This window comes from Dermacentor silvarum, chromosome 1 (assembly GCF_013339745.2).
Source record: "Dermacentor silvarum isolate Dsil-2018 chromosome 1, BIME_Dsil_1.4, whole genome shotgun sequence".
Lineage (NCBI taxonomy): Eukaryota > Metazoa > Arthropoda > Arachnida > Ixodida > Ixodidae > Dermacentor > Dermacentor silvarum.
Genome location: NC_051154.1, coordinates 125,935,632 through 125,963,236, shown reverse-complemented (window position 1 = coordinate 125,963,236; position 27,605 = coordinate 125,935,632). Strand labels below are relative to the sequence as shown.

Genomic DNA, 27,605 nt, shown 5'->3' with positions numbered 1-27,605 from the left:
CCGTCTACAAAATAATGAACAAACCACGCTTCTTACATAAATCAATGAATCACTCTAGAACGTCCATTCTTGTCCACGTGAGCGATTGGGTTCATTCAATAAGCTCACTTCCAAAATAATGCGAAAAATGTTTCGAATCACTCGTACTAACTGCAAAAACGAACGGAAGGCTTTTAGTGGTGTTGTCGGTTTCCCGTGTTATGCATTAATACGTATTCACGAAAACAGAAAAAGAAACGATGCGATTGCCTACGGGCGCTCGCACTTCTTCACAGGCTAACTTAGTATTTATTGCGGACCGACTAAGAGTGGTGGGACAGCGTAAGCGAGGCCGGCGCCTCTGACCTGCCCCACCGGCGTGAGCACCGCACTATAGGCGGTCAGCGCGCTTCGGCGAATCCCAAGCGGTCGTTCCCGCGATCGAACACGGTGTAGTAGCGACCGAGGAACACGTCTCCTAGAATCCAGAGCGACGTCTTCGTGTCGTGGCCCATGAATCCACTCAGGCACGTCTTTTCGCCATCCAGCTCCCACTGTATAAAGTGCCCAAAAGAGGCCCCTGTGTTTACAATGTCTGCCACGACAGCTGAAAGCAGCTTTGTCAAGCACCGCTGCTTCTGCAGCACTTGCAATAATTTGTTCTAAGCGTGAGTGCTTTGTGAACGCGTGTTTCAGCTATAGAACCGGAAATGTATTTAAAGGTTAGGAAAGGAAGCAGGCGCTCTTCACTGTTAAATATGGTGACACCTCTGCAGACAGCAGGATTCGCAATCATGTGCTTTCAGCGAAAGCACAATAAAATGCGCATCACGTATTTCTCCGATAAATGTCGGAGTGCACGGCGCAGCCAGCAAGACTCGTTCGCGTTTTTAATTTACCGCCTGAAATGTATTTAAAGGTCAGGAAAAGAAGCAGGCGCACTTCACTGTTAAATATGGTGACATCTCTGGAAAAAGAGGGATTCGCAATCACGTGTTGCGCTTTCAGCGAAAGCACATTAAAATGCGCACTATGCATTTCTCTGATAAATTTCGGGAGTGTGCGGCGCAGCCAGCAACACTCGTTCGCGTTTTTAATTTACCGCCTTTTCTTCCAAGTAGTTTCGATTGAATTGTTATTACAACTTAAACTTGAAATCAACTTTTTTACTAGCTGGACGCATATTTATTCCGAATAGCGATAAATGCTGTATAAATTGTAATTTTTTTATTACTCCCGTCAGCGAGGTTTACCGCTTGCGATTCAAGCCAATTGGTTTACAAGTGGTGGCACAAGTAAATGCTAGTGAAGTTTCTTCTGGCGTGCGTGGCTAGTATAGTCACTTTTTGTATGCCAAGCTCAGAGCAAATGACGTCGAAAGCAACGTGGAATGTAAATTACCTGGAGGATGTAGTCCTTTGGTCTCAGCACGTACCGCTTCCCTCCAATTATGAACGCAATCTTCGGCAAACTACGGAGGCTTTCGCAGTTTACGACGAGCTTCAAGAGAAAAAAGATAAAAGACAAAGAAAAGAGATTCCTTCAGCGTGGATTACTGTGAGCGTTATAGCATTTGATAAGCTCCTGTGTTTTCTCAGGATGACACCAGCTTCGCGATATTAATTCCCGAACTTTGCGGAGAGATGCATTGGCATTTGAGTTACTTCTGTGCTTCAATGTATAAAACGATTTTTGTTAAGAAAGTAGCTGGAACGCCAATGCATTTCTCCGCAATGTTTGGGAATGAATATCTCGAAACCGGTTGCCATCCTGAGAATTCGTTCCAAGTGGATCCGCCTTGCGAACTCCACGGCTACAATCTGTAATTGCATTATGGGCCATAAGGTAATTAGTTGAAACCATAATTAGTGAATTTTGCTAATAAGTAGATTATGCATTTCAATTTTTCGAACAAGTAATGTCCGCCTCTTCGAGTAGACCAGCTCATGGACTAGAATTGTGCTATCTGCCGCAGGCAACCTTTAAAAATTTTTGAAAGTGTTCGCTGAAACACCCTGTACATTACCTCCGTGTTCTGCAATGTTTTGCATTTTGGCGATAATATTTAAAATACACAACGACAAGGTTAGTCTTGGGGTGGAAACAAACAAACATTCGATTTCGCAAATATTTGCCCCTGTTTATCGCGGGTGCTCAATGATCCAATTTTTTTATATATTTTTTTTTTGCAAGGCCATGGTTGCATCAATCTGTTGTGAATACAAGATAAAACAATGAAGACTGAGGTACAAGCTTCAATGTTAAGAGCCCCGCGGAATCTCTTTTCCGCATCGCTCCGAGCAAGTGTCCTGTTTCATGGTGGCCTTGTTGCCTTAATAAAGCAGTACCTTGCAATGTTACAGAAGAAATACAGCAGGTTTTTTTTTTTCTTTCTTTTCTTTTTTTTAAGATGACCAGTTCCAATTACTGTGCCTAAGTGAATGTGTTGTATCCTATATACTACTGAGCACGTGTGTGCGAGTTCAGTAGCCGACCGCGGCAGCCGCATTCCGACTTTGGCGACTGCAAAGGCGTTCCTATACTTAAACTTAGGTGCTCCCTAAAGAATTGCAAATAGCCCACATTTATTCATAATCTTACGCTTCGCCCTCTGTCCTGACCTTGTGTCGTTTTGGGGTGTTGTACACGTTCACTGGCGCAATCAGTCAATCATAAATCAACCAATGAACCAAATTTATATGTACAGTCAAGCCTTTGCAGCAGAAATGGAGGCAGGGAGGCTATGAAAAGGCATGGAAAGCAGCGGCGGAGGCATTGCACATGCCAGTGAGTCACATTACCACAAAACATTCGCGAACGGAATTGGTTCCAAATTGCGCGAAAAGCTTGTTCGCATCCGCAGGCAGTACACACAGGGAATTCATTTGATATGTGGACAACTGAATTTCGGGCACCACCTCCATCGTGCAGATGACGCTACTCGTATACAGCCCATGCTGAAGACCACCATCTACCAAACCCGCTTTCTATGACGGACGCTGCAAGAAAGCTCCACATATTTTCGTGTCGATGTATTATATCTGAGAGGAATGGGCCACACTTCAAATATGCCCGACTATATTCCCTGGATCCTAGCTTAAGCCTCCGGTTTTCATCAAGATCCGCGAGGAGACACGGCCTTTCTCTGTAGGTTATGGTTGGGCTCACCTTGTCTACGCTTTCCGCATGCACGAAAGGCCAACACCTCAGCCTCGGATCATTGTTATGACGAGAAAACTATGGAATATTCTACGCGGAGACGATCACTCCGTTTTCATGCTCAACCAGCTCGCGACCGGTGACTGTCGGAAGAAGACTAGAACATCGACGGGACTCAATATCACATCAGAAGGCCGCGTAAGCAGTACTGCGCTTTTAGCGATTCACAGGCCCCTGTGTGAATCCCAATAATAAAAACGCCCATTCCTCGTATATATATATATATATATATATATATATATATATATATATATATATGTATGTATGTATGTGTGTGTGTGTGTGTGTGTGTGTGTGTGTGTGTGTGTGTGTGTGTGTGTGTGTGTGTGTGTGTGTGTGCGCGTGCGTGTGTGTGTGTGTGTGTGTGTGTGTGTGTGTGTGTGTGTGTGTGTGTGTGTGTGTGTGTGTGTGTGTGTGTGTGTGTGTGTGTGTGTGTGTGTGTGTGTGTGCGCGCGTGTGTGTGTGTTTCTGCCGTCTTTCCAACCCATTTTTCCTTACCCCAGTGCAGGGTAGCAAATAGGAAACTGACTCTGCTTTCCCTCTCTCTCTTTCCGGCACCTCCTTAACACGTTGCTGCTCTTTATTTTGTATTTCTCAAATCGCTGTGACTTCATCAGAGACAATAAGCAGCGCACACACATCTTTGAGTCTGCCAGAACAGTTTCTGCCAACCCACCTGCATTTTCAATGGCTGTGGTAGCCTGCGATTGCAATTCACTCATTACTGCTTACCGTAGATGCCGTTTTGCTATGACCAGTAGTACAGAAAATACTTTGTTGCCGGATCAGTACACTGAAACTAGCACTCGTGAAGTTGAAATCATGTAGGCGGCCGTAGTGTTACTTATGAACGTTAGCTTCGTGTAAATCGATCGGCTCCTGACTTTTATATATGTTTTGTTACTTCGGGTGTGGTGAGGGGAAGTGGTGAGACGCGTAATGGAGAGCGGTGCAACTTCGTGTTGACTTCCTGCCCAACGCAGCAATAGTTGGGAAGTTTAGCATTGCACACAGACAGAGCCGAGAGGCACATAGCGCTGTTCACGCAAACTTTGTTTCTTGCCGTTGTATTTTCAGAGAAACACTGCAGTAGTGACAAAATGAAAAAAAAACTTTGATATCAATTTGTTTTTCACTCGCATCCTGTCAAGTCGTGTGATAATCTGTAACGGTTGCACGCGTCCCCTTAGACGTTTGAGGTGAAGTTTTGCAAGCTCTCTTACCTAGACCTTTATCTTTAAAAATCCTTTAAAGCTTTTTTTTTTTTTTCTGTGGTGCTGCAGGTTGTATTTTCGTCCGTACAAATAGCGACCATCATGAAATCAGAACCTTGTAAAAATAAATTATGGGGTTTTACGTGCCAAAACCACGATCTGATTATGAGGCGCGCTGTAATGGGGGACTCCGTAAATTTGGACCACCTGGGATTCCTTAACGCGCACCTAAACCTAAGTACACGGGTGTTTTCGCATTTCGCCCCCATCGAAATGCGGCCGCCGTGGCCGGGATTCGATCCTGCGACTTCGTGCTCAGCAGCCCAACACCATATACCACTGAGCAACCACGGCGGGTATCAGACCGTTGTGATCCGCGAAACCCTGCAATAGTGACCTGCAGCTCCTTTTCTTCCATTTCATGATCCTTCATGCTGTAAGGCTTCATTTCGGAAGTGTAACTAATCGATCGATTGATTGATTCATTCATTCATTCATTGTGATTTACGTCCCAAAAAACAAAGCGGCTATGGGATACGCCGCACTATAGGGTTCCAAATGTATTTTTATCACCTTTGGTTCTTCACGCGCACGTAAATTTGCGTAAAGGAGCGTCTTTACCTTCGCATGCGTCGCAACGCGGCCGACAGGGGCAGGAATTGAATACCCGAGCTCTTTCAGTAGCATAACCCCATATCTAATGAGCTACCACAATTGGAAGGGTTGCTGTTGAAGTGTTGGAGGCAGCTGCTTAATTCATCTAACAACCGGGCGCCCTCCTAAAATGAGACGCTTGCAAGGTGAGACTCGCTCATGGGATCCGAACATAGCAGCTATAGCTCCTTACTCTTCATTCCCTTCTTTTGTACAAAGAAAGATTCCACAACCTTTTTTTTTTTGCAAAAGATCACCGAAAACAGGAGGTGAACCTGGGGAAACTTCAGAAAATTCAAGGGTGTTAGTTTTTTTTTCGCTCAGATCCTGGCCCAAAGCATTCCCGCCAAAATCTTGCCACCAAAAATGTAGAACAGTCGGGCGAATGAAAGAATAGACCTATCTTTCTGCGTGTCCACGAAGCAGCAAAGCGTGCCCAGAAAAATTCAAAATAGATAATGAGCTTCATGAGAGCCAGGTGTTAAACAATTGCCAGAAATACCCATTGTGGGGGGCTTTCCGTTGAAAAACTAAAGTTGTTAAACTTTTTTGTGTTCTCGTTTTGAGCAATAAAGTAAAATTTATTTTTATATATAATCCTAAAACAATGTTGGGGTTTTACGCGACAAAACCACGATCTGATTATGAGACACGTCGGAAATTTGGACCACCTGGGGTTCTTTAACGTGCACCTAAATCTAAGTACACCGGTATTTTCGCATTTCGCCTCCATCGAAATGCGGCCGCCATGGCCGGGATTCGATCCCGCGACCTCGTGCTCAGCTGCCCAACACCATAGCCACTGAGCAACCACGGCGGGTTTATATATAATCCTATCCATATACGATGTATATTTTAACTTTTTTACATTCCTTCAAAGTGGGAACGTCACAAAATAAATTTTGGCATACTATCGAAATAACAATAGGTTGCGTTTTCACCTTGTCTGTAGTTAACGTTTTTTCGTGCTGAAACAAAGGCATGCATGCAAAACGAATATCGGTACCGATTTATGTGGTGATCTTGCAACGTCATACAAACATATTGCCGGAAACAAAACAAGAAACCCGCGGGACACGCTTATAACTGCCCGCGTTGCAACAGACCACTATGGTTGATATATTGTCATTAACGACTCCTAATTAGCGTTAATTCACTGTCGCTTACACAAGACATATATGCGCCGCAGAAGGTGGGAGTCCATGGACGCAATTTGCAAGAAGTATTGCTTTATGATTTGCTTCGGAATGCGATCCAATCTAAGAGGGACGCGCCGGCACAGTGGATGTAGCCTCAGTTCTCTTTAACTTAAACCTTTAATGTAATTATGCGCGTCATCTTAAAGACGACGAAACAAAAGATAACGAATCATCGAAGCAGGAACCGTATATGTCATTTCCAATGCCTCAACAGGCGAAGAAGCCGATTAATCTAGTGTGTTACTTAAGCAATAGTGCGCCAACTCAGAAAAATCAACCACCATCACTCTATGCAGACGCAGTAAAAAAACTCGCGCATATGCCGTCCCTGGGGTCGGTGAGCTGTCTCTTTCCGTTATTAGCCGGTACTTAGCTGCTGTAGCAGGTCAGGGCCACCCGTTTGAGAGCCGCCATTAATTAACCGTGACATTCATTCACCTTAAAAGCTCCCTCATTAGAGCAGTGAAGGTTTGGGCGAGCTAATACGGATCCACGCTCAAGCGTATCTTTCTCTCTGTTGTGCTCTTTTGGACATCGACTCATTAGGGTATGCACTGCCTCGTTTCTCTACGGTTTTCATTCAGTTAGATAGTTTAGTAGGAATGGATTGGAGTGCGTGTTAACTTCTTGCACAATTTCAGAACGTCTGGTGTTTATTGGGGTATCCCCAGCAAGACCCCACACACTAGGAGAGGTTGAGTGACCTACCATTAGCCAATGTGGCAGTGTTAGCGCTGCTTATAATGGTCACTGAGCTGACACACCAGAGGATCCGGACCAACCCCAATCAAGAGATGACGCCATCAACATCGCACCACCCCACCTCGATCCTTTCACCCCTTACCACCACCTCAGCACCCAGTAGTCCAGAGCAGGGAGCCGGAAGCCAATGAATGCTTCTCTTTCTGATCAATTTTATCAGTCAGGTAAGCCTAGGCATACACTTAGCTGCAGAGCACAGTGGCGTTTTAGCACTAGTGCCAGAGTTGTACACGCTACAGGAAAAAGGTTACTGATTACAATTACAATTACTTCGACCATAAATGTAATTGATTATACAGTTACCAATTACTGCCCGACAAAAATAGTTGAGGAATTACTCGGTAGTAATTAATTACGTCTGTGTTACTTTCCCGTGAACGTTTATTAACATTATATTGATACAGTAAACAGAACGAGATGGCCTGGCACTTTCAGTGTGTCCTTCATATATACAGCTTATCTTCATACAGCCCTTCATACAGCTTATCTGCGTTAACAATTGCATTAAAAAGCTTGCTTGGTCCTCTTCTCTCGTTTTTGCTGTGAAGACATCAGCAGTGACACTGAAAACTTACTTGAGGAGGAAAAAGTGATTGGAAGACATAGAGGTTGTCCAGTTCGCTCGATGTACGCGCTGGGAGGTATGACGTGGTGTAACGTGTACCAATAGTGCGCGCACAATTGTGGTTACTCAGCATCAGGGTCCTCTATGAAGCGCGGTGCTTGATTGTTGCTGGGATTTAGAAAAAAACGGTCCTGGTTGTGTCAATGAAAAGCAGAAAAATTTGCCCGTATTTGATTTCCTGGCATTAACGCCCCTAAGTGGCCTTCCCTATTTAGAAATGCCAGCGCCAGTTCAGTCCGTCAGCCAACATCTGGTGGAGCGTTAAGATGAGGAAACAAATCCTGAGCGCCGGGTTTGCCTGCCTGGACATGCGCATTTGTAAGGCTGCTGCATCGCACGATCTCGGGCGTTCTACTGCATTTTTCGTCAAATTAAGGTGTTGTCAAAGCTGCGTCGCTTGTTACAGCTTGTCTCGCCAATAAAGTGACAGGTTACATGTAATTGGTTACTGAAAAAAATTAACTGAATTACAGTTACCGTTGCCTAGTAAACAAAGTAATCATTAAATTACAAAATTACCAAAAATGTCATTGATTACAAACAATTTATTAATTGAGCACGAATTCCTAGCTTGACGATAAGTAAGGTTTGACAAAAAGCCGAGTAGCGCTCGCATCTCAGCCACCTTGTCAGGAGCAAGATGGCTGGCAAGCGATTCGCTAAAAATTTATTTTTAACTACTCGAAGCAACAAGAACAAAACGAGCTTAAAGGACAAAAAAAACACACTAGCATTTACTATCAACTAAGAACTTAACAGAAAATAACAAGCATATAAAAGAAAACCCAGAGAAACAAAACACAAACAAGGCCGGGCTCGAGCATGCGCAGGGTAGATGGCATGGTTCTGAGAATGAATGTCATAACTGAAGCAAGAAATCTATTTTTTACATAAAAATGTCACCGATTCCACCATAAGGTGAAGCATTGATTGTGATAGAAAATTATTAGACAGCTGTACGAATGATTAAGGATACTAATTTTATCAGCCTTATAAACGTCTGTTAACATTCGCTTACTAACTAAATTATTAAGCATGGCCTGACGCGTTGCACTGGCAAACATGAACACATCTCACTCGGTGACCGCGGACACTGGCTGTCAGGATGCTGACATGAGGAAGAGCGGCAGCAGCGGCGAGCAAATTGCCATTCGCGCTGCCTGCCGCTTCAACGCGAACTAAGCGCGCGAGAATACGGCGCACACAAAGCCATCAGCTATCTCGGGATGCCTAGACTTTGCACCTGCCACAGATTACCTCCAATATATAGGGCGCGCGCGGCATCGCTCAGCCGCGCCATGCGCAGCCGCGGCCGGATTAGAAGAGAAGCGCGCTAACTTGCTGGGGAACCAAACTGGCATTCGTAGGGCCATGTTATGCGGCGAACGCGCTGTGTGCACATGTCTGTAACACGCTACAAGCTTTCTACACACGTCCTGCGCTAGCTCGCATGTCTATCTTCCACGATGGCGGCGGGAACCAAGATTGCGTAAAGGGTTGTCTGCATTATGCAAAATGTTTATAAGATGCGTACTAGAAAGGTGAAGATGAATAATGGCTTTTCATGGCGCAAGCTCAAGTTCTAGCCAAAGAGAAAGCTATTTTCGAAGTAACTTTCCTAACTTCGAAGTCGCTAAAATGTCGCCAGCTGTTCTGTCGTGTCGCTAAAAAATGTCGCCGGTGACTAGAATTGAAAAATTTGTCGCTAAACAGACAAGAAAGTCGCTTAATCTAACGACAGCGTCACTAAAACGTCAACACTGCTAGTATATTCGTTAACTAAATTTCAACTAAATCAAAACTACATTTCGCTGTTTTACGTGCCAAAAGTACAATCTGGTAGTGCCGTAGTGGGGGCCTCCGGATTAATTTTGACCAGTTATTTAACGTGCACTTATTTCTAGGGACAGGAGCTTTTCTGCATTTCGCCCCCATTGATATACGGCCGCCGTGGCCGGAATCGAACCCGTGACCTCGAGCTAAGAGCGCAATGCAATAGCCACCAAGCTACCACGGCGCCCGGTTAGTGCATTTGTTGACTCACTTAGGGTGCCACGCTCAAAATTGACTATAAAATCGAAGGACCTTTGGTGATTTAAATGGGTTCTAATCATAACGAATGAGGTCGTATTTCGACAATCCATCAGCTATCCTGTCCACATTACTCTACAACACGGTTTGACCGCAGTGTTCATGCAGGCAGGGCCACAGTTTCAGTATCCAATGAGAAAAGCATCACAAAGAAACCCCCAAAACAACAAACAAAAAACGGTCACTTCGCGAGGCACATGTCTTCGCCCGATGGAAAAAAAGTCATTGGCGGGATGTGACAGCTCGGTGGTGACGGAGGACACAACACCACAGAACACAGGAATTAGTGCTTCTGTCTGACGAGAGAAATATCATAGACTATTTCCTAAGACTTTTTCCTCTGAGCCTAAGAGCTCCTGAGCCTTTCCTCTGAGCCTTTTTCTTAAGACTATTTCCTCTGAGCGCGCCCAAGACGCTTGGGTGCGCTCAGAAGTTATCCAGTACTTCATCCAGTACGTCAGAGGTCGTCAGATGGCACGCTGTTAGCATAACAATGAAAAGCACGTAATGTTTCAGTTTCTCAAAATTACCTATAGGAAGCTTCCTATGCTGCGCTCAGTCCACGATCGCTGACGATAGGTGATGTTGCATACTTGCAACGATGGTTTTCACTTCAGTGCTACTAATGTAGTCAAATTCGCAAGTCCTATGTATAGTTTGATCTGAATAAAAGTAAAGAACCCGGCCATGAACACCTTTCAAGATTATCCGCATGCTCTTTTAACAGATGTTAAAGGCGAATATTTTTTATCTCTCGTATTTAGCTTAGTTTTTATGTCACCGTGAAACGTAATTCACGAGAGCACATATACCAGTTGGTACCCCTTATGCATCTTTCTTCTCCCTTTCGGGCGGGTATCAACAGTGCATAAAGGATCGCATACCAAATCGTACGAAGACTTAGTGGCACCAATCATATGGTTCAGCCGTCTGATCTCGTTGACGGGGCCAGTTATGGCGCTGGTGCCTGTGTCTGCAATAGCCTGGCAACCCCCACGGCAGAAGCTGCTGTCATATCCAACTTGAATTCTGAGAAGCAAGAAAATGCACAAATATAGCAATTTTTATGGAGATAAGCAAAAATGATTTTTCTCTCTGAGCTCACTCACGATTTACGCGAGCCTATTGGGAAAACAAATAATTTCAGACCAGCCCATTGAGCTGTTTAACACTACAATAAGTGATGAGGTGCACGTTTTGGTTCTTCAGCTTCTAATACATGGTAAGGGAGGCTCTGCCGTTCAGTGTACCGACGTTGATATGATTTGTTACATTTAAAAAGAGAGAGCTAATATTTACCGAGTGTTGCAAACAAATTTTTTCAGGAGCCGATATTTCCGGAATTTAGAAAATTTCTAAAGAATGAAGTACCAAGTTTAAAAATTCGTAAACTTCATTGAAAACAGGGCCACAGTACTGTGAATTGGACCAAATCAAACGCCCAATCCGTACAACGTTGATACATCTTATACAGTTCCATGACATTTGAAAGCTCACGCAAGAGTGCAATGCTGCCGTGGAAATCGCAAACTAACCTATCGTATTGGTCCACTGCAGCTGCTGTAATACATATAATTTAGAGCATTCCGGTATTCTGTTCTTGATGTATAACTGTATACAGTTCTGTAAATTTGGTGCTTCAATTCCTTGCCTAATTTGTCAATTTTCGTTAAAAAATACGAGGAACTAAATTTAAAATTATCTTTCCAGTAGCACAATATTGCAAAAATGCAACAAATTGCATTCAAGTTCGTTGAGCGGCTGCCTAAGAGAGTATTTCTGTTTCACATATTCGAATGTGTAAATGGAATTTGGAGCTGACCTAGTGATTACTCTTAATTAAATTTAGCAAAGTGCTCAAGTGCGATTAGCATTAAAAGTGTGCGAACACACGAGAGCAGACGAACGTCAGTGTTTTAGGATGGTCATGGTTTTTAGCGCTAATTACATCTGAATAAATTTACAGCACCAACTAGCACTAACAGTTCGCTCTTTTTCAATCTATTGTAACAAAATCTGCATGCAGGTGCCTCGTCGCACCCGTTTTGTACAGATTCACCTAATAAATAGACGCGGTCATAACACAGCTTTCGGTACATCGCTGGGATAATACAGCAGGTGCGCTATAACCTAAAGCTATTGCAAAGTGTTTTTATTCTAATCTCCTGACGTCAAATTTACGTAACCACCGACGCAAGCATCGGGCGGTGACCCGCAGCGTTGTCTGAACAACCCAATCAAACACTCTTCTCGTTTATAGGAGGTCACCTTTGTTCGCTTTCAAAACGAATAACATTGCCTGCACTAAAAGGTGTTTGTTATCTAATTGGCTGAAAAGAGGCGAGGGGCACGCTCTAGCGGACAGGGTTTCGATGGGGCCGAGCCAGCACAGTGAAAATAGATAACCGCATGAAGAGGGTGGTGCCGGCTTCTCCGATTGGTCCGCTTCGCCTTACTAGCTTGCGGTGACTGGTCGAAAATCGCGGCGGCGTGCAACGAAAGGATAAGAATGCTGCTAAAACGGATCCTCAGCAAGGAATAGTTGGCATAGCGATGTCGTATGCATGCCGAAAGGGCTCGATAGCGTTTTACTGCTACGCAAAAAGGTTTATCATGCGCAAATAAATACATGCTCACCGGCAGGTGCGAGTACCGAGGGCCTGACCGATCGGCGGGCAGCCATTCTTCGATTCCTTTCGGAACGGCGCAGTCTGTGGCTATTCAGAAATTTTTTCAGTTTTGTTCAGCATATTAATGCATTTTTTTTTCGCGTACACGTCACTTTGACGCGGTGAGTTTTCGCGGTTTTGTGAGGTCGCGTGACAAACAGACGAAGTGGCGCAGCCCGAAAACATTGGACCAGTAGCAGAGGGCTAATGGTGAAAAGGCGTCGAATCAGGAATAATTATTTTTCTTTTGTGCGGTTTAATCACGCATAATCAGTGTGTACACGTTATATCAGATGGGGAGCTATCGCGGTTTTTGTGACGTCGCGTGACAGACAGGCGGAGTTGGGAGTGGCCCGAAAATGTTTTGACCAATCGTGGTGGGCTGATTGCAGAATTGGAATAGAAAGGTTTGGAATAGCTTTACGTTATAGCGCCCCAGTTTCCGAGTGATGAAAGAAAACAGCGGCCATAACATGATACACTGACTGAAATAATCACAGGTGTTGCTAAGAAAAAGCAAGTTAGCCCTTGTTAAAGTAATTGCTCAAAAGGCAGGTTTTCATGCGCATGAAATGATCGGCGAACATAGACGTGAAGTTTTAAATCGACATATTAGCTCAAAAAAGAGAGAATTTAAAGGAACATTTAGAAATAAAGATTCAGAAAACAACGCTGAATATTTAATGGTAAAGATTGATTAAGAGTGTAGTAGACGTCATTCCGTCGTCTACAACACTCGCGTGCAAACTCATCTGCGTGTAAAAAGGAATTATAGCTTTGCACAGCAAATATAGTTCGATTTCTCGGTGCGCCTCCTTTGGTATCATGTTAACAAAACATATTTCGGCCACTAATTTATGTTGCACCTTTCAGCTTTCACCGAAGTGGCCACTTTTCGTCGTATTTATTTCTTATCACCTGAAAGTAACCTGACGCAAGATGGGCTGCACTGCAAAGATTGAAGCCCGCGGCACTTACCTATAGATTTACCACTCACGCGAAAGTGTACTGCAGAAGTTCGTAACACAATAAAGCACACGATGTTGTATTCACCACACATTGCAGCGCAGCCTTTGCTGCATCTGTCAATCATGGCAGCTTGTAATGAGAAACCAACTGGTAGTACCTCTGTGGGAGCAGAGTGGCAGGGCACACCTTGAATCATTCACACTTTCCTTCATTTCGATCGTATACGAACGACGGTCAAAGTAGTAGGTTTCGACGGCAATCGTGAGGGTTGTTTGGTCCGCTGAGCCAGACTGCCTTACAGTGGTGGTAATCTTGTTGCCAACAATGAAAGCACTTACAGCGTGGTAGTGGCCACCACTGAGCTCATCGTCTGCCGCTGCGCGTTCAGAGATATATACATAAGCCAACTCAAACCGAGCTGACCAGGCATACATCGGCGTTACTGGTGCCTCCGACAAATGGAGAAAATATCATACGTTCTCTGCCCTGCTCGACTGCCTTAAACCAACCATTAGTTGACCAAGAGTAGCGCTGGCTAAGCACTATTCGGGTTATTGCGCACATGCATCAATACCCAAGAAAGTGTACGTGGGAACAGGCGTCACCGTAGCACAATTGGTACTGCAACGCACGCGTAATGCGGAGGTTGCGGGTCCAGCTTCCACCGGTGGCAAGTTGCTATTTCGTTCACTTTCCCTTCCCTTTAGCTTATCATCTCTACACTTCAATTAAAACAACAAATAATGTCCCCTATGCTTTCCTTGGAATAATATAGGTTGCATCTATAATGGTTGTTACTGGCAAAAATTGGGCGCCTCCGTTCCCCTTCTTCTTGTTCATACATAGCTGTGAATTTCCTCAGTGATGCGCCCTGCAATCTCATCTGACCAGCAGATATGAATCTATTCTTACTGAATAACTGCAGCACCTATTGATATGACAACTGTAGTACCGTACTTACTTTTGACTGAACATCCCGCACTAGGAAAAATTCAAACAAGCATTTGAATCTAGGTGCTTATTGGTTTACCGCCCCTGCCCGCCTAGCACCTTTTAAAAGCGTAAATAGGAGACGAACGGAAGCCGACACCTCAAGACTAATTACTTTAGTGACTGCTCGTTTCAGAGCGCACCGCTGAGCTAAAAGTGTCACGTAATGCGGCATCCAAACTGTATTGCGGGAACAAATAGGCTCTAATGGCAATAGTCAGGCTTGATTGCTGCTGTTGCAGCCCGCTGGTGCTCTCAATGCAGCTTATAGTTTCACTTTTGCATGATTTTCGTAGCCCTGCCGGAGAGCACTGAAACGAGCAGATAAAAGTATCATAAAATGAAAAGAAAATGCAACATAAGCGGTTGGTGACAAGAGGGGAAGTGCCAGGAAGTGAGCAAGCGGCGACCAACCCGTCCACGTCGAACTGCCAGTATCCCTTCTCGCTGACGGGCACGTAGCTGAGGTTCCCATCGTAGCGGTCGTCGTCGATGGCACCAAAGAGGATCTCACCGCCGTCACTACTGCTGGCGTCCCTCTTGATGTAGACCGAGAAGAGGGGCCGTGCCACGACCCCCTGCGCCATCATGTTGTCAAAAAGAGGCAGGCCAGGCATCAGTGCTATTTGCGGGTAGCCCAGGCCGAGTACGCCGTCGAACTTGGAGGAGATGAACAGGTCGCCGATCATTGTCCAGGCCTCGCCAAAGTACTGGCCTCGCACTCGGTACTCTTCAAGAGCCACAATGTCCCGGCTGACTTTGCCCACGATGCTGCCGCTGCCGTAGCTGATGAGGAATGGTCCGCCGTGCTCTATGTACGTCTCCGAGCCGAAGCAGTCATAGCGGTCGTGGGCCCCTGCTCCGCGCGCACAAATTTGCCGGCGCTGCTCATTGCGTCAAGCAATACATTACGCATAGTAATAAGGCAGACAGAGGAAATAACGTGAATTTAACGCGAGCAGAGCAATTCGTTATCCTGGGAGGCGACATACGGATTAGCGTATGGCTTCTTCCATGCCATCTTCATCAGTAAGTACTTATTCTAAGGCATTTTACGCATAGATCAAGACACGATATTCCTACACGCGCGAGAGAGTTACGACACGTGGCTATATAAACATATTGGCAGTTAGTCGCCAGTATGCAGAAACAAAATACTTACAACTTTGTAAATCAGTTACTGCTTGCGACGCGGTGCAATAAAGAGTACAAACAACACGGGAAATGTATTATTGCTCCCTCACGAATAAAACAAACCTAAAACAAACAAAATACTTGCTGAAGTGTGCATTCTTCTCTGCCATTCCCCCTTTTTCTTACCCCTAGTGTGGGCTAGCAAACCGCGCACTCGTCGATATGCCTGCCTTTTCTATCCATGCATTCGCTCTCTCTTCGCACACTAATTAACAAACGTGGTACGAGTGCCCGGTTTGCTACTAACACTGGAGGTAAGAAAAAGGGGGAATGGCAAAGAGGAATGCACACTTCAGCAAGGCACAGATACGACGGTTTATTAAATGTCCGTACTTGCTGATGCTGACGACACATGACGAATTTCTGACACAGAATACAAAAGGGAAAGCCTATAGTGCCGCTCTCATTTACATGTTTCAAGCAGGAATTGAGAGGTATCACGCAATCTTGAACATTCATTAAGTGGCCAACCTCCAACTTGGCGCCACAGCGGATAACAGCGCCGTAAATGTCAACTTTGACTACTCCAGTATAGAAATACCAGCAATTATTGAAGCCTGACGGCCGAATTCTGTATACCTTCGGTACGATGCACGGTACGATGCACGGTACGATGCACGGTACGATGCACGATGCAACGTCGTATAGCAAACAAACACCTTGAATGAAATCTGCCACAGCAAGGGAAGGTATTAATCGAAATACCAAAGACCTTAAGCCGAGTTCACAAAGATTTTTTCGTTCGTAAGGGCTGTTTGCCATTGGCTAGCTGCTATCACAAATAGCAACCTGCCGCAGTAGCCCAGTGGCTATGGCGTTACGCTGCTGAGCTCGAGGTCGCGGGTGCAATCCCGGCCGCGGCGTGGCCGCATTCCGATGGGGGCGGAATGTAAAAACGCTTGTGTACCATGAATTGGGTGCACATTAAAGAACCCCCAGGTAGTCAAAATAAATCGCAGTGCCCTCCCCCCCCCCCCTCACTACGGTCTGCATCATAATCAGATCATAGATTTGGTACTTCAAACCTTCAAATTTATTTATTAATTATAACTAATAACAATTGGTTGGCGCAAGTCCTCACAAACAGTTCTAGAGTAATAACTTTCTCGTGAGTGGAGGCCCTAGAGTTTGCCCTCGTGCACTGCAGCATGGCCAGTAATATTCATTGCATGCGTAATAATACACCTCTTTACCGCCGACATGCCTCGAATCTGTCATGCTTTTTGAGTGAAATACTCAGAAAAAAAAAGGCACAGGCAACTCACTACAAGCCACACTTTCCGGGGGACACCTGGCCGAAGGTACCCATAGATCTGAAGAGCCGGTGTCGAACACTACTCGGAAGGTCTGCGGCGGCGTTCCAATGCTTATGTTGCCGTAATACTGAGCCTGAAAAAAAAAACGAAAATGAAAATGTAACGCCTTCTTTAAGACGATACATCTCATTGCCAATATAACAGCATTAGAAGGATCCATCTGGTTTCCTGGTTTAATTAAGTACATTTTCCACTTGGTAATCATCACACAAAAAAGCAAGTACGGATAAAGAAAGGTAGACAAAATACATGCGTTCACCGTGTTCCAATGCATCTGTTTCTCATGCTTTAGCAAGCGTTGAGTATTTGGCCATCGTTTTCTGGCGCTGTTTATTAGATAGAATGTGGTCATATTTTGTTGCAACTAGAAAACATATTTTCTGTCTGTGCAAGTAGTATTGCGCAACCGTTTCAAAAAAGTACTATACGTGCCCTTGAACTTCGGCCGTATCACAGAAGAGTTTCCTTTCCTTCCTTCTTAAACATACCTCCCACGGCAGCTATTCTTCTGCGGCGCCTTATCTTAAAGAAACCGGACTCATTTTGAAGGACGCTTGACGGCCCGAGCGTATGCGCGTATCGCGCACTTCACATGATATTATTTGAAGACGCGGGCAAAAAAAAAATCATTCGCTTTTCTCTCCCTCCAGAGGGCAATACTTATGCAACACCTCTTGTGCAAAAAGCGTCAGGGAGCATTAACCTTGCGACGTGTGTTTCGCATATGACGCTATACTTTCCACGCCGCTTATCTTCACGCCGCCATTCTCACACAGTATGCACGGTATGCAAGAAACGAAGGCGTAACGCTCCATATATCTGTCCCAAAGGGAACGGTAAAATTTCTAAAGTACGGTATAGCGAAAATAATTATTTCCAAGACTCCTTCTCGAATAATCGCGATGGCGTAGCTACTGCCAAGACTAGCTAGTCATACTTTCTGATGTGACCATCATCATCATAATCCTTCGTGTCCACTGTATGAACATGGCCTCAACCAACACTCTCCCATTATCCTCGTCTTGCGTCAGAGAGCTCCCTCTAATGCCTGAAAATTCCATACTATTACATTACCTGGTCCTCTGCCGGCCTCAATAATATCTATCTCCCTTTAGCGTCCTTGCACTAATACAGGACTGGTTCTCTGTTTTACGTACCACATTACCTACCTAACTCCACTTCTTGCTTTCAATCTGAAATGAAATATCACTAGAATGAGTGCTCTTTAATACCTACCACCATTTTTCTGTCCCTTATCTTTACTTTAATCATATCCCGTCGCATCGCTCGTTGCGCAGTGCTTCGCTTCTTTTCAAGTTTATTGGTTAAGCTTGTTGCTTTAGCCCGTTGGTGAGTATAGGGGCAGAATGCACTAATCATATACTTTTTTTTCTTATTTGGAAATATTGGTGAGCTGGCATTCATGGCTCGGTAGTGCGTGCCATATGCGCTCCAAACCTATATTTTATTCGTCGGCAGATTTTCTTTCGATAATCCCATTCCCGTATTATTTTTGGGGTATTTAAAATGCTCTTGACCAGCATCAAGAGGCTTTTTTTAAGTAACGAACACTTGCTTCGCTGTGAGGCTGTTGAACAGTGTTTTTACGAACCTTGCAACGCACCTCTAGTTACTTTCAGATATAGCGCAAATAAGTGCACACACACGCGAAGAAGGCACGACAGACGCGAATGAGCGCTTTCCTCTTCTAGGTGGTCCTTCTGAACGTACCTCTAGACGTCGCCATTTCAAATCGTCAATCATTTCTTGCAAGTCATTTCCAGCGTTGGTGCGGTTCCAGCGTTAGTCCCTCACAGGTAATCATTTCCAATCATGAAGTCTCGAATACTTCTTGCAAGCATGAACATATTAGTAATTGGGTTATTGCGTCTCATTTCCAGAGCCTTTTCTTCAACACTTTTTTGTTCACCTTTCATGCAGACAATTTTGATAGCTGTTGAATCTGGATATTCACGAAGGCACCCCCTACTCGGTTACTACCCCATGCCTTCATATAACTCCTGGTGTCTCTACTGAATAGAACGCCCTCTCACATTCTAGTCATACAGAAAGGTTGGCTATATTCCTCCGGTATTTCAATTACCAGATTATTTACTCGGATGCCATCTGTTCTTGAATGTCCCTTTCTAAATTCGCCTGTTCATTTGTTGGCATGAAGTCAAGTGCTGCCCTACTCCATTCGAAGTACTTTAATGTATTGTATACAACAGAGAAGGCAAGGTAATATGTAAATAAATTTTCAATTCTTTAACGTGTCCTTTCTTGTGCATGAACATTAGGCTGGCATTCACCCACGCCTCTGGCATATTTGACATCATGAGGAAAGCATACTAATAATCACAAGCTTGTTGAGTACAATATTCACGCCGCCTTTTATGAGAGCCACTGTTATTCCATCATCTCCTGCCGTTTTTTCGCTTTACATATCCTGTAAAGGTCTTCAAGCTTTGTTACTAATAATTACACATGAGACGTCCGTCTCTTCTCTGCAACTACTTCTAATCGGGTTACGCGGATTTTTTGCGTAATATAAAGTTCAGTACAGACTCCCTCTGGTAACCTTGTTGTCATTGAAATGCTAATGAAATTTGCCTGTTTATTACTGCATTTATTATTTTACGTACGACCAATGTCAAGCCACCATCTTGGTAATTTCAATGTTTCACCATTTCTGGCTGCCTCTTCAATCTTTTCAACGTAATATGTCCAATGTCTATTATTTTCTGCTTATTGATCCAGTTACGACAGTTACACCAATTCGACCTGGTCAAAAAGCTTTCATACTTTCATGCTCTGCCGTCTTTTTATAGGGACCTTTGTTCCTTTGGACAACCTACTTGTTTGCGTTCTTGGTGCCTTACCCCAAACTTCAATTGCCGCCTCTGAAATTGCTTGTACTTAGGCCTCGTTCAAGGCTTCCATACTATCATCATCCTCCTCTTCTAGGCGTCGTATTTGTTCACGAACGACACCTGAACTCTACTGGTTTTCTCTTGACCGCTACCAGCTTGGCCTTGTTTCTTGCAATTTTTCTCCTTTCTACCTTTCTCTCTTCGATTTGAGCATAACCCTAAACCTATCTTTACATCTTCATTACCCTTATTATTACACCTTACGCTACCTAACACCTCTCCATCCGTCGCAATGCTGGGATTGATACAGATGATGAGTCATATTTCATTTTGTTTCCCCGTTCGACCTCGTCCATGCCCACTTGGGATTACTGCGTTCCCCCAAAATTTTATCGCCATCCGCGTTACCTTTGAGCGAACAATACCAGCATATCTGATGTACTATTTCTAGAGTCGATGCCATAGTTCCCAGTTGCCTGTTCTACAGTCTGTTTTTCTCCTGCTTTCGCATTTAAGTCGCTCATTACGGTAAGTCGCTCATTACTGTAAGTTTCGGCCTTTCTAGCTGTTAATTTGACGTCCTCATAGCACCTTTCTCCTTTATAAGAATCGCAGGTTCGTGCATAGTAGCGTAGTGCTATATCCAAAGGCATAAGACAGTAAAATAACAGAACTTACTCTGTCACTCACAAAATATATGTTTAGCCGACGGTTCATTCTTAGTTATGTCATTCTTGTTATCTCTTCTTCATTACAGTTATAATACTGAACATCACCTTCAGCCGGGCTCACCTGGCCTCAGACTCACCAAGTTCGGACCCAAGCAAGCTCACTCGGACTGAGACTAAGCCAAAATCAGATCCCACTGAATTCATTCGAACCCAGACTTAGACTTATGCAGGCTCACTCACACTCACAGGCTTAGGAACTCATACTCACTCGACTCTTGAAATCACCGACGGACTAATGAGTCAATTTGTTAGCAATTCACCAACTAACCAAGTAGCTAGCATCTTCCTAATGTGTGTAAACGAAAACATGGAAGTGGCACGCCTGAAAACTGCGTCAAAGAGAAACGTGCAGACGCTAGCCGTAAATAGCGCAATAAGTGCCAACCGGGGTAGTAGTTGCATGTAGACCTTTGCTAAAATCTACAGTTTACAAAAACATGCCTAAACGTAGTACCCTACATATGTAATATTTTATTTATATAACAAGTTCCTCATTCGCATATCTTCTCTCAAGCTTACTAGTTTCAATGGACACCGCTCTTGGACCCACAGAGTCAAGTTCACTCTTCTTGTGGATTCACCCTAGCACATAGCTCCGTGAGCTTGGTAAAACAAGTGGAATCACATGTGGTGCAGACTTTGAACTCGCTCAAACTCACAGAAGTTCCAATTCACCTAGGACTCTCGTGAATCAGACACATCCCCTTCGACTGATCTCGATTCACTCACGCCGACACCTAAGAGAACTTCCTCAGACTCAATGAAACTCAGGCTGTAACCTGTGCGGATTCACCTCGATTCGCTCAAACACGCGGACGGCTCTCAGTCGGACTGAGTTCCCCAAATTATGAGTATATGAGACTTATAAGATTATTCGGCCACCTCACTCATGAGCCGACTCAATAAGGTTTATTAAAGCTCTCAGCCAGCCATTTGTCTGAAGCTGCACAAGCCCCAGTGAAACAGCCTGCTGTGTGTGGGTCTCAGTATGAGTGAGTCAAGTGAATCTTATCGAGTAAAAGTCTGGCTTTGAATCAAAGTTTCTTTTTCCGCTGCGAAGTTATAAACGTCACGCTGATATACGAGTACCGTTGAGTGCACTCGTTTTTCTTGGCTAACAAAAACACTTGAAAATTACAGCTTACGGCAAACAATCACTGTCATTTAATATCGCATATCCCTTGAACAACTATCAGAAGAATGCGACTGATTTTAACAATCTTTCTAAAATCACTTGCGCGAATACTTTATTTAAAAACCATACTGAGTGTATCACTTATTTCTAGCCCTACACATTCATTTCAAAGTACCTAAATGCCATGTTTTTTTTTACTTTGTCATTATTAGTGTCATGTGTGCTTTTCCTTAATTTCTTTTTTCATCGTCGCATAACTATTCCTATTTTGTGACCATGTGATGTCATTACTAAGTTTGTTATTTCTAGTATGAAGGTTGTTCTACCTTTTTTTACATGCAAACGAATTGAGAAAACCATTGTAATACCAACGCCTGTTAAATGTATTGATCTATTATGCTTATTAGTAGAACTGGACGAATATCAACTTTCCCAGCAACCCGCCGTGGTGGCGTAGCGGCTATGGAGTTGCGCTGCTAAGCCCGAGGGCAGGGGATCAAATCCCGGCCGCGGCATCCGCAATTCGATAAGGGCCAAATGAAAAAACGCTTTTGTACTTAGGTGCACGTTAAAGAACCCCAGGTGGACAAAATTGTTCCGCAGTCCCCCACTGCGTGCCTCATAATCAGATCATGGTTTTGGCACGTAAAACCCCAGAATATTTTGTTTAGCTTTCTTGAAAACGAACCGAATACAAATAATAAGAATCTAATAGTCAAATGCAGATGCATATGTTCAAAGCAGAAATATTTATTTTGAAATTGCTAGGCACCACGCTTGCACCCATACTAGTGCAAAAAAGACAGCTAACTTTCAGGGACAAAAGATCAGTATTAAATACTCACTAATCATCATTAAAAAATGCGCGAATAGCCTATCAACAACTTCAGGGCCTGGTTGCAAACAAGCTTTCCAAAAAGGAATGGATGCTGCATAACTAGCTTTCCAAAAAGCTAAATAAATAGCCGAAAAAAAAACATAAGTTACGAAAAAAAAAAAAGAAAAGAAGTGGCTGAAGGACTTGTGCGCCGTATGGATAGTTGTGCGCCGTAGGGATAGTTGCAAGAAAACACCACTGGTTGTAGCGCAAAATATGAAACTACTACTTGACTATACACTTCCAGAAACACTAAATGATCGACCCCACGCACAAACCACAGGTTGCCATGTAGGTTTCCAACGCAATATCGAAAGCTAGCATTACCCATTTTGTTTCTGCATTGCTTCAAAAACTCTTGTCGTTGCATTCCTCCTGATGATTTGCGATACTTAGTTTAGCAGACGGAGAACAGTAACCACACTGTAATATTCGGTTGTTGCGAAATGTTTGTTTAGATTCAAATCGAAAATACTGAATAGTTCTTTCTTGAATAAAAGTACGAATAAATAGTGTGTAGTAGTACATTAGTATTGGAAACTTCAAACATTCGCCCACCCCTACTTATTAGTATTTTATTCATTCCTTTTCTTACACGGTGCTTTGAACTCTTTTGTATGCTATGTATTCTGTTTTTTGTGTGTATTCTGTGTGTTTGTGTACGTCTTGCAGTTGCTGCACTTCAGCACCTGATATTTCAGTGCGCAGAGCGTGTCACTAGTGAGGGACTATCATATCCTTGGCCTGCGCTGTAAGACACTCGACGAATGTTTGTACCGCAGTGGTTGTGCGCCTCGACGCAATCCGGCTCATCGCGCTCTCCTTACTTTTCTAGAAGTAACGAACTAGAGTCACGTTTGTAACCCAGGGACTATTTCTTCTATGTAACATTCTTTAGTAGCGCGACCTGCATTGATGGGACCTACTGTGTGCGGCCTGTAGTGTGTGTTCTACTTTATTCTTTGAGATTTGTCATCTCGATCTTTCTTTCCCCTTTCCTCCCGTCCTTCTTATCTTCCATTTCTATGTTTGTCTCCTCCTCTCTGAAGAGTAGGCAGGCGTTGGGCCCCTTCCGGTGACAGTTGCCAGCCTTGCTCCTCGCTTTCCCTTTCCTGTCAAATGTATATATGTGTTGACATCAAATAATAATAATAATAATAATAATAATAATAATAATAATAATAATAATAATAATAATAATAATAATAATAATAATAATAATAACAATTCCTGCGTATGCTGTCTTGCATACGGGCTCCTATAGGCACCCTCAAGCGGCATTTCACCTCTTTTCGCTCTGGAGCGTCCCCAACTACTACGTTGGAAATAAAATTGATCGATCGATTGATGGATTTATTTATTTATTTATTTATTTATTTATTTATTTATTTATTTATTTATTTATTTATTTATTTATTTATTTATTTATTTATTTATTTATTTATTTAAAGTACCAAAACGGGAGAGCGCGGGAGGCTTGGGGTCGAACGAGAACTAACCGTTTTGACAACCTGCGTTGTTATGAAGGGTAACGTCAATTAGTTCATTTTTGTAAGAATCGAATAAAAATGAGCAATTGGCATTTTTCCAGTCTTGAAATGCAATGCAATAATCTTTTCATTATCAGTGGTTGAGTACTAGTGACGCAATTAGAATTAAGTGTTACGACGTCATTCGACTAGTAGTAGAATGTACGGTATAACTCCTCAAATCGTGCCCTATGCTTACCTCTATTTCTCGCTTGCCACAGCTTTGTTCTCGATAACGTTGACGCCTTAGACATTTTCAAGCATTGATCGTTCACTATAGCTTGACTTAATTGTTGCTTTTTGTGTCCATTTAACCTATATGAGAAGACATGGAAAAATGAACAAGAATGTCTTACGTCCAGAAAGTTTTTCAAGTTTTCTGTTATGATGCCCTCTCCGTGAGGCCTTCCGAGCGCCGGAGGCCACAAGCGTCCAAGTGGAAGTTTGTTTCCAACCATGTTTTCTCGAGCCGACTGCATTCGGCCAAGGCGTATCCTGAAAGAACGTTTGATCGAAAGTAAATGCATACAAATTAAAGAACGCTCAATTGCGAAATATACGTATATGCTTAGACACGAGTACTGCAGCAGTGCCAGAAAAAAAAAGACATTTTATAAGCAACCACGTAGCTTATTTATTCAGCAAAACTATTGTGAGTGCTGCAGTCACTCTTCCTACTAAGCGCGATTTTGTGCGAACATTCAATTTTTAATGCGATAGTATTATAGGCGAGAGAAAGGTAAAAGCAAAGAAAGCGACAGGCAAGTTAACCGGACGATATCTCTTGTTTGCTATTCTGTACTGGGGAAGGGTTAAAGATGCGTCAAAGAAGGAATGAAAAGAGAAAAGAAAAGAAAGCAAGCGAAGCAGAGAACGAACAATCTAGAACTGTCTGAGTGGGCGCTGTAACACAATCTGTGAAGGCGCCACATAGTCATAAACAATTACAATGCCCACTGAAATGTGAAGGGCCCTGCCGTGCAGTCAAAATATCTCGCATGAACCAGTGCCTTTCAGCAAACACAGAAGCGCTTGCCGTGGTGGTGATTCGAATGAGATCTGTCAAAATACAACTCAAAACGTCTCGTGCAACATCAACGACAGCTGCTGAACTCATAGCCCTCCATGCAGCTCTTCATTTCATTATTGACGAGCCACCCCATCCATGGTCAATCTTCTGTGATTCCAAGATTTTACTCTCCGCTCTACGACACGGCTCACATGGGGAGCTCGTCGCAGAGGTCAGAGAAGTCCACCATCGAGCAATTGACAAAGTAAACAAGATAATATTTCACTGGTTGCCTAGTCACTGCGGCATCCATGGAAATGATCAAGTGGACGCAGCTGCCCCATCTGCCCACGTGTTGCATCCCTCTTTTGACATCCGACCGAGCAAAATAACTTCGCGCGCTAGCGCGTCGCCTAAAATTGCATCGGTGGGATTCATCCGAATTTGCAAGCGCACGCTTTTATATCTTGGACCCTAATTTACAACTCCGTATTCCATCCGACCTCTCATTATAGGCGAACTTCACACACTTCATAAGTATCCAACAGAAAAAAGTGGGCCGATCCCGAAGGTAGCGCAGTCTAACAGCGTCTCAAAGCACTAGCTGTCCCGAGGGAAGAATGAGAGAAACTGGCACGTGACGCACGCGTCAGATGTCTCAAAAAGCGACCTTGGCCCGAGAGAAGCATGTGTGCGATCATGGCCTCATTCATGGTTAGAGAGCATTGGGTTGCTGTACTGGTAGACAGAGGTTCCATCCTGGCATCGGTCACGCATTTCTTTATAGCATATTAGGCGGACTCCATCAACTTTCGAGGTATCTAACAGAAAACTCGATCTGTGTTGGGCGTGCGCGAGTGCGCCACAGTGTGCTCGAAATCAAGTTTCGAATACATACGAGGTACAGAAACGTCACTTTGATAAACGAGAGAGTGCCGCACGCGCACGCAGCCATCGAGACGTCACAATCATCATCATATAAGTATACTGTCACATACTTACAGAGTTGGGTTGTTTTGGCCTAGTTCTTTGTAATAATAACGCTTGATATCAGTATATTTAGGAGAAGCTGCCATGCATATATTGCGACAGCATTACCGCGACAACATTGCCAATTATTGTTGGTCCCACTAAGGAGAACGATTGGTCTTTCCCCTATCCTTCCAGAAAATTTTCTTCTTTTCTATCAAATTCAAGAATGATTCTTGTGATGTAGTGTTCTGAATCAACACTGGAGGCTATGAGATACGCCACAATGGAAGGCTTTGGAAAAATTCCGATCACCTAGGGTTCGTTAACGTGTACCTAAATCTACATGCACGAGCTTTCTTGTTCTTCGCCCCCATTGGTGAGCGGGCTCCGCAACCGGAAATCAACCTCGCGACCTCGAGCTCAGCGACTAAACGCCATAGCCACTGAGCCACTGCGGCGAGATATTTCTAGGCACAGATGACGTAAAACTCCCTAGACCAGTGCTCTGTAAAAGTCTTCTCTGAACATTTCGTCAGCATTTGCTCGGAGGTTCACCACCAAAGTGTTCACCCCGCCGCTTTCTTGCAGACATGGACAATGTGTTTGGCTATATAGGCAAAAATGTGGGCCCCTATTGTATTGTCATGTACATTTTTATTCTAACAAGTTTTAAAGAATGTTTAACGCGTACTACAGCTTTCCTTTCCCCAACGTTCACGGGAATGTTGCATTTTTTGTTCGCATTGTTCAATAAAGCAATTGGCATCTTTCCCAGTTCACACTGAAGAAAGGGAAAACAGCTGCTTTAATCAGTGCACTGTGATGAATCGGTGTTTCTTTATGTTTTCTGTGCAGATTGCCTTTCCTATGTACTGCAGTTGATATGAAATAAATATTGGTTGTTAGTGAGCGCTGTATCTATCATCTACACTGTACGCCCCCTTTATTGCTTTGTACGATTCCCTTCAACATGCATCAACCAGCGCAGTTCCGCACATTCCTGCACTGCTTTTAGCGCACCTCACCATCACAGAAGCGAACTTGTGCTGACACGTGCATGGAGTGGTTTTGCTGTATGTCGGAAGCTAAAGTCTGAACGAACAAGGCAAACAACGATGCTGTCCAGTTTGTATTAAACGACGCGGACCAAGAAATGTAGTTCTGTAGCAACGTTTTAGCGAAAACACAGCATCTGTGAGCACTAAATCTCATTTTAATGATGTGAGAATAAAAAAGCAGGTCTCTGTATATTAAAGCAGCCCTTTTGCTACATTTGAGATGAAAGCAGCGCACCGTACGCACGAGGTTCACTCACTTTACTTGTGCAAGGGCCGTCCCAACGACAAAAACAAGAAAAGCTGGAGCAAGTGGTGCAGCCCGCATCTTAGCCGTTCCTGAGGCAGCGTCGCGAGCACCATAAAGACTCACAAGCGAAGACAAGGCCTACCGCTACGTTGGAGCATCCTCCACGTTGCCACGCTATCAGACATACGGAAACGTCGCGTCAGCGATGGTAAAACACGGGGGTCGTCTCCGTTCGCTCCTTGTCAGCCGAGTTTGCGTGGCTGGTACTTTCATAGTCACGCGTCCCGTGCAAA

General features: G+C 43.9%; 1 protein-coding gene across 1 annotated transcript; it reads right to left on the bottom strand.

Annotated features, from left to right (window-relative positions):
* Positions 1-245: 245 nt before the first annotated feature.
* LOC119450286 (lysosomal aspartic protease-like) lies at positions 246-27,476 on the bottom strand. The gene is made up of 7 exons (XM_037713711.2): positions 27,323-27,476; positions 24,383-24,521; positions 16,831-16,954; positions 14,786-15,227; positions 10,628-10,772; positions 1,381-1,479; positions 246-533 (listed from the first exon to the last, which is right to left on the bottom strand). Exons 1-7 carry the CDS (start codon positions 27,388-27,390, stop codon positions 381-383), a joined length of 1,170 nt encoding a protein of 389 aa, XP_037569639.1. The 5' UTR covers positions 27,391-27,476; the 3' UTR covers positions 246-380.
* Positions 27,477-27,605: the final 129 nt, after the last annotated feature.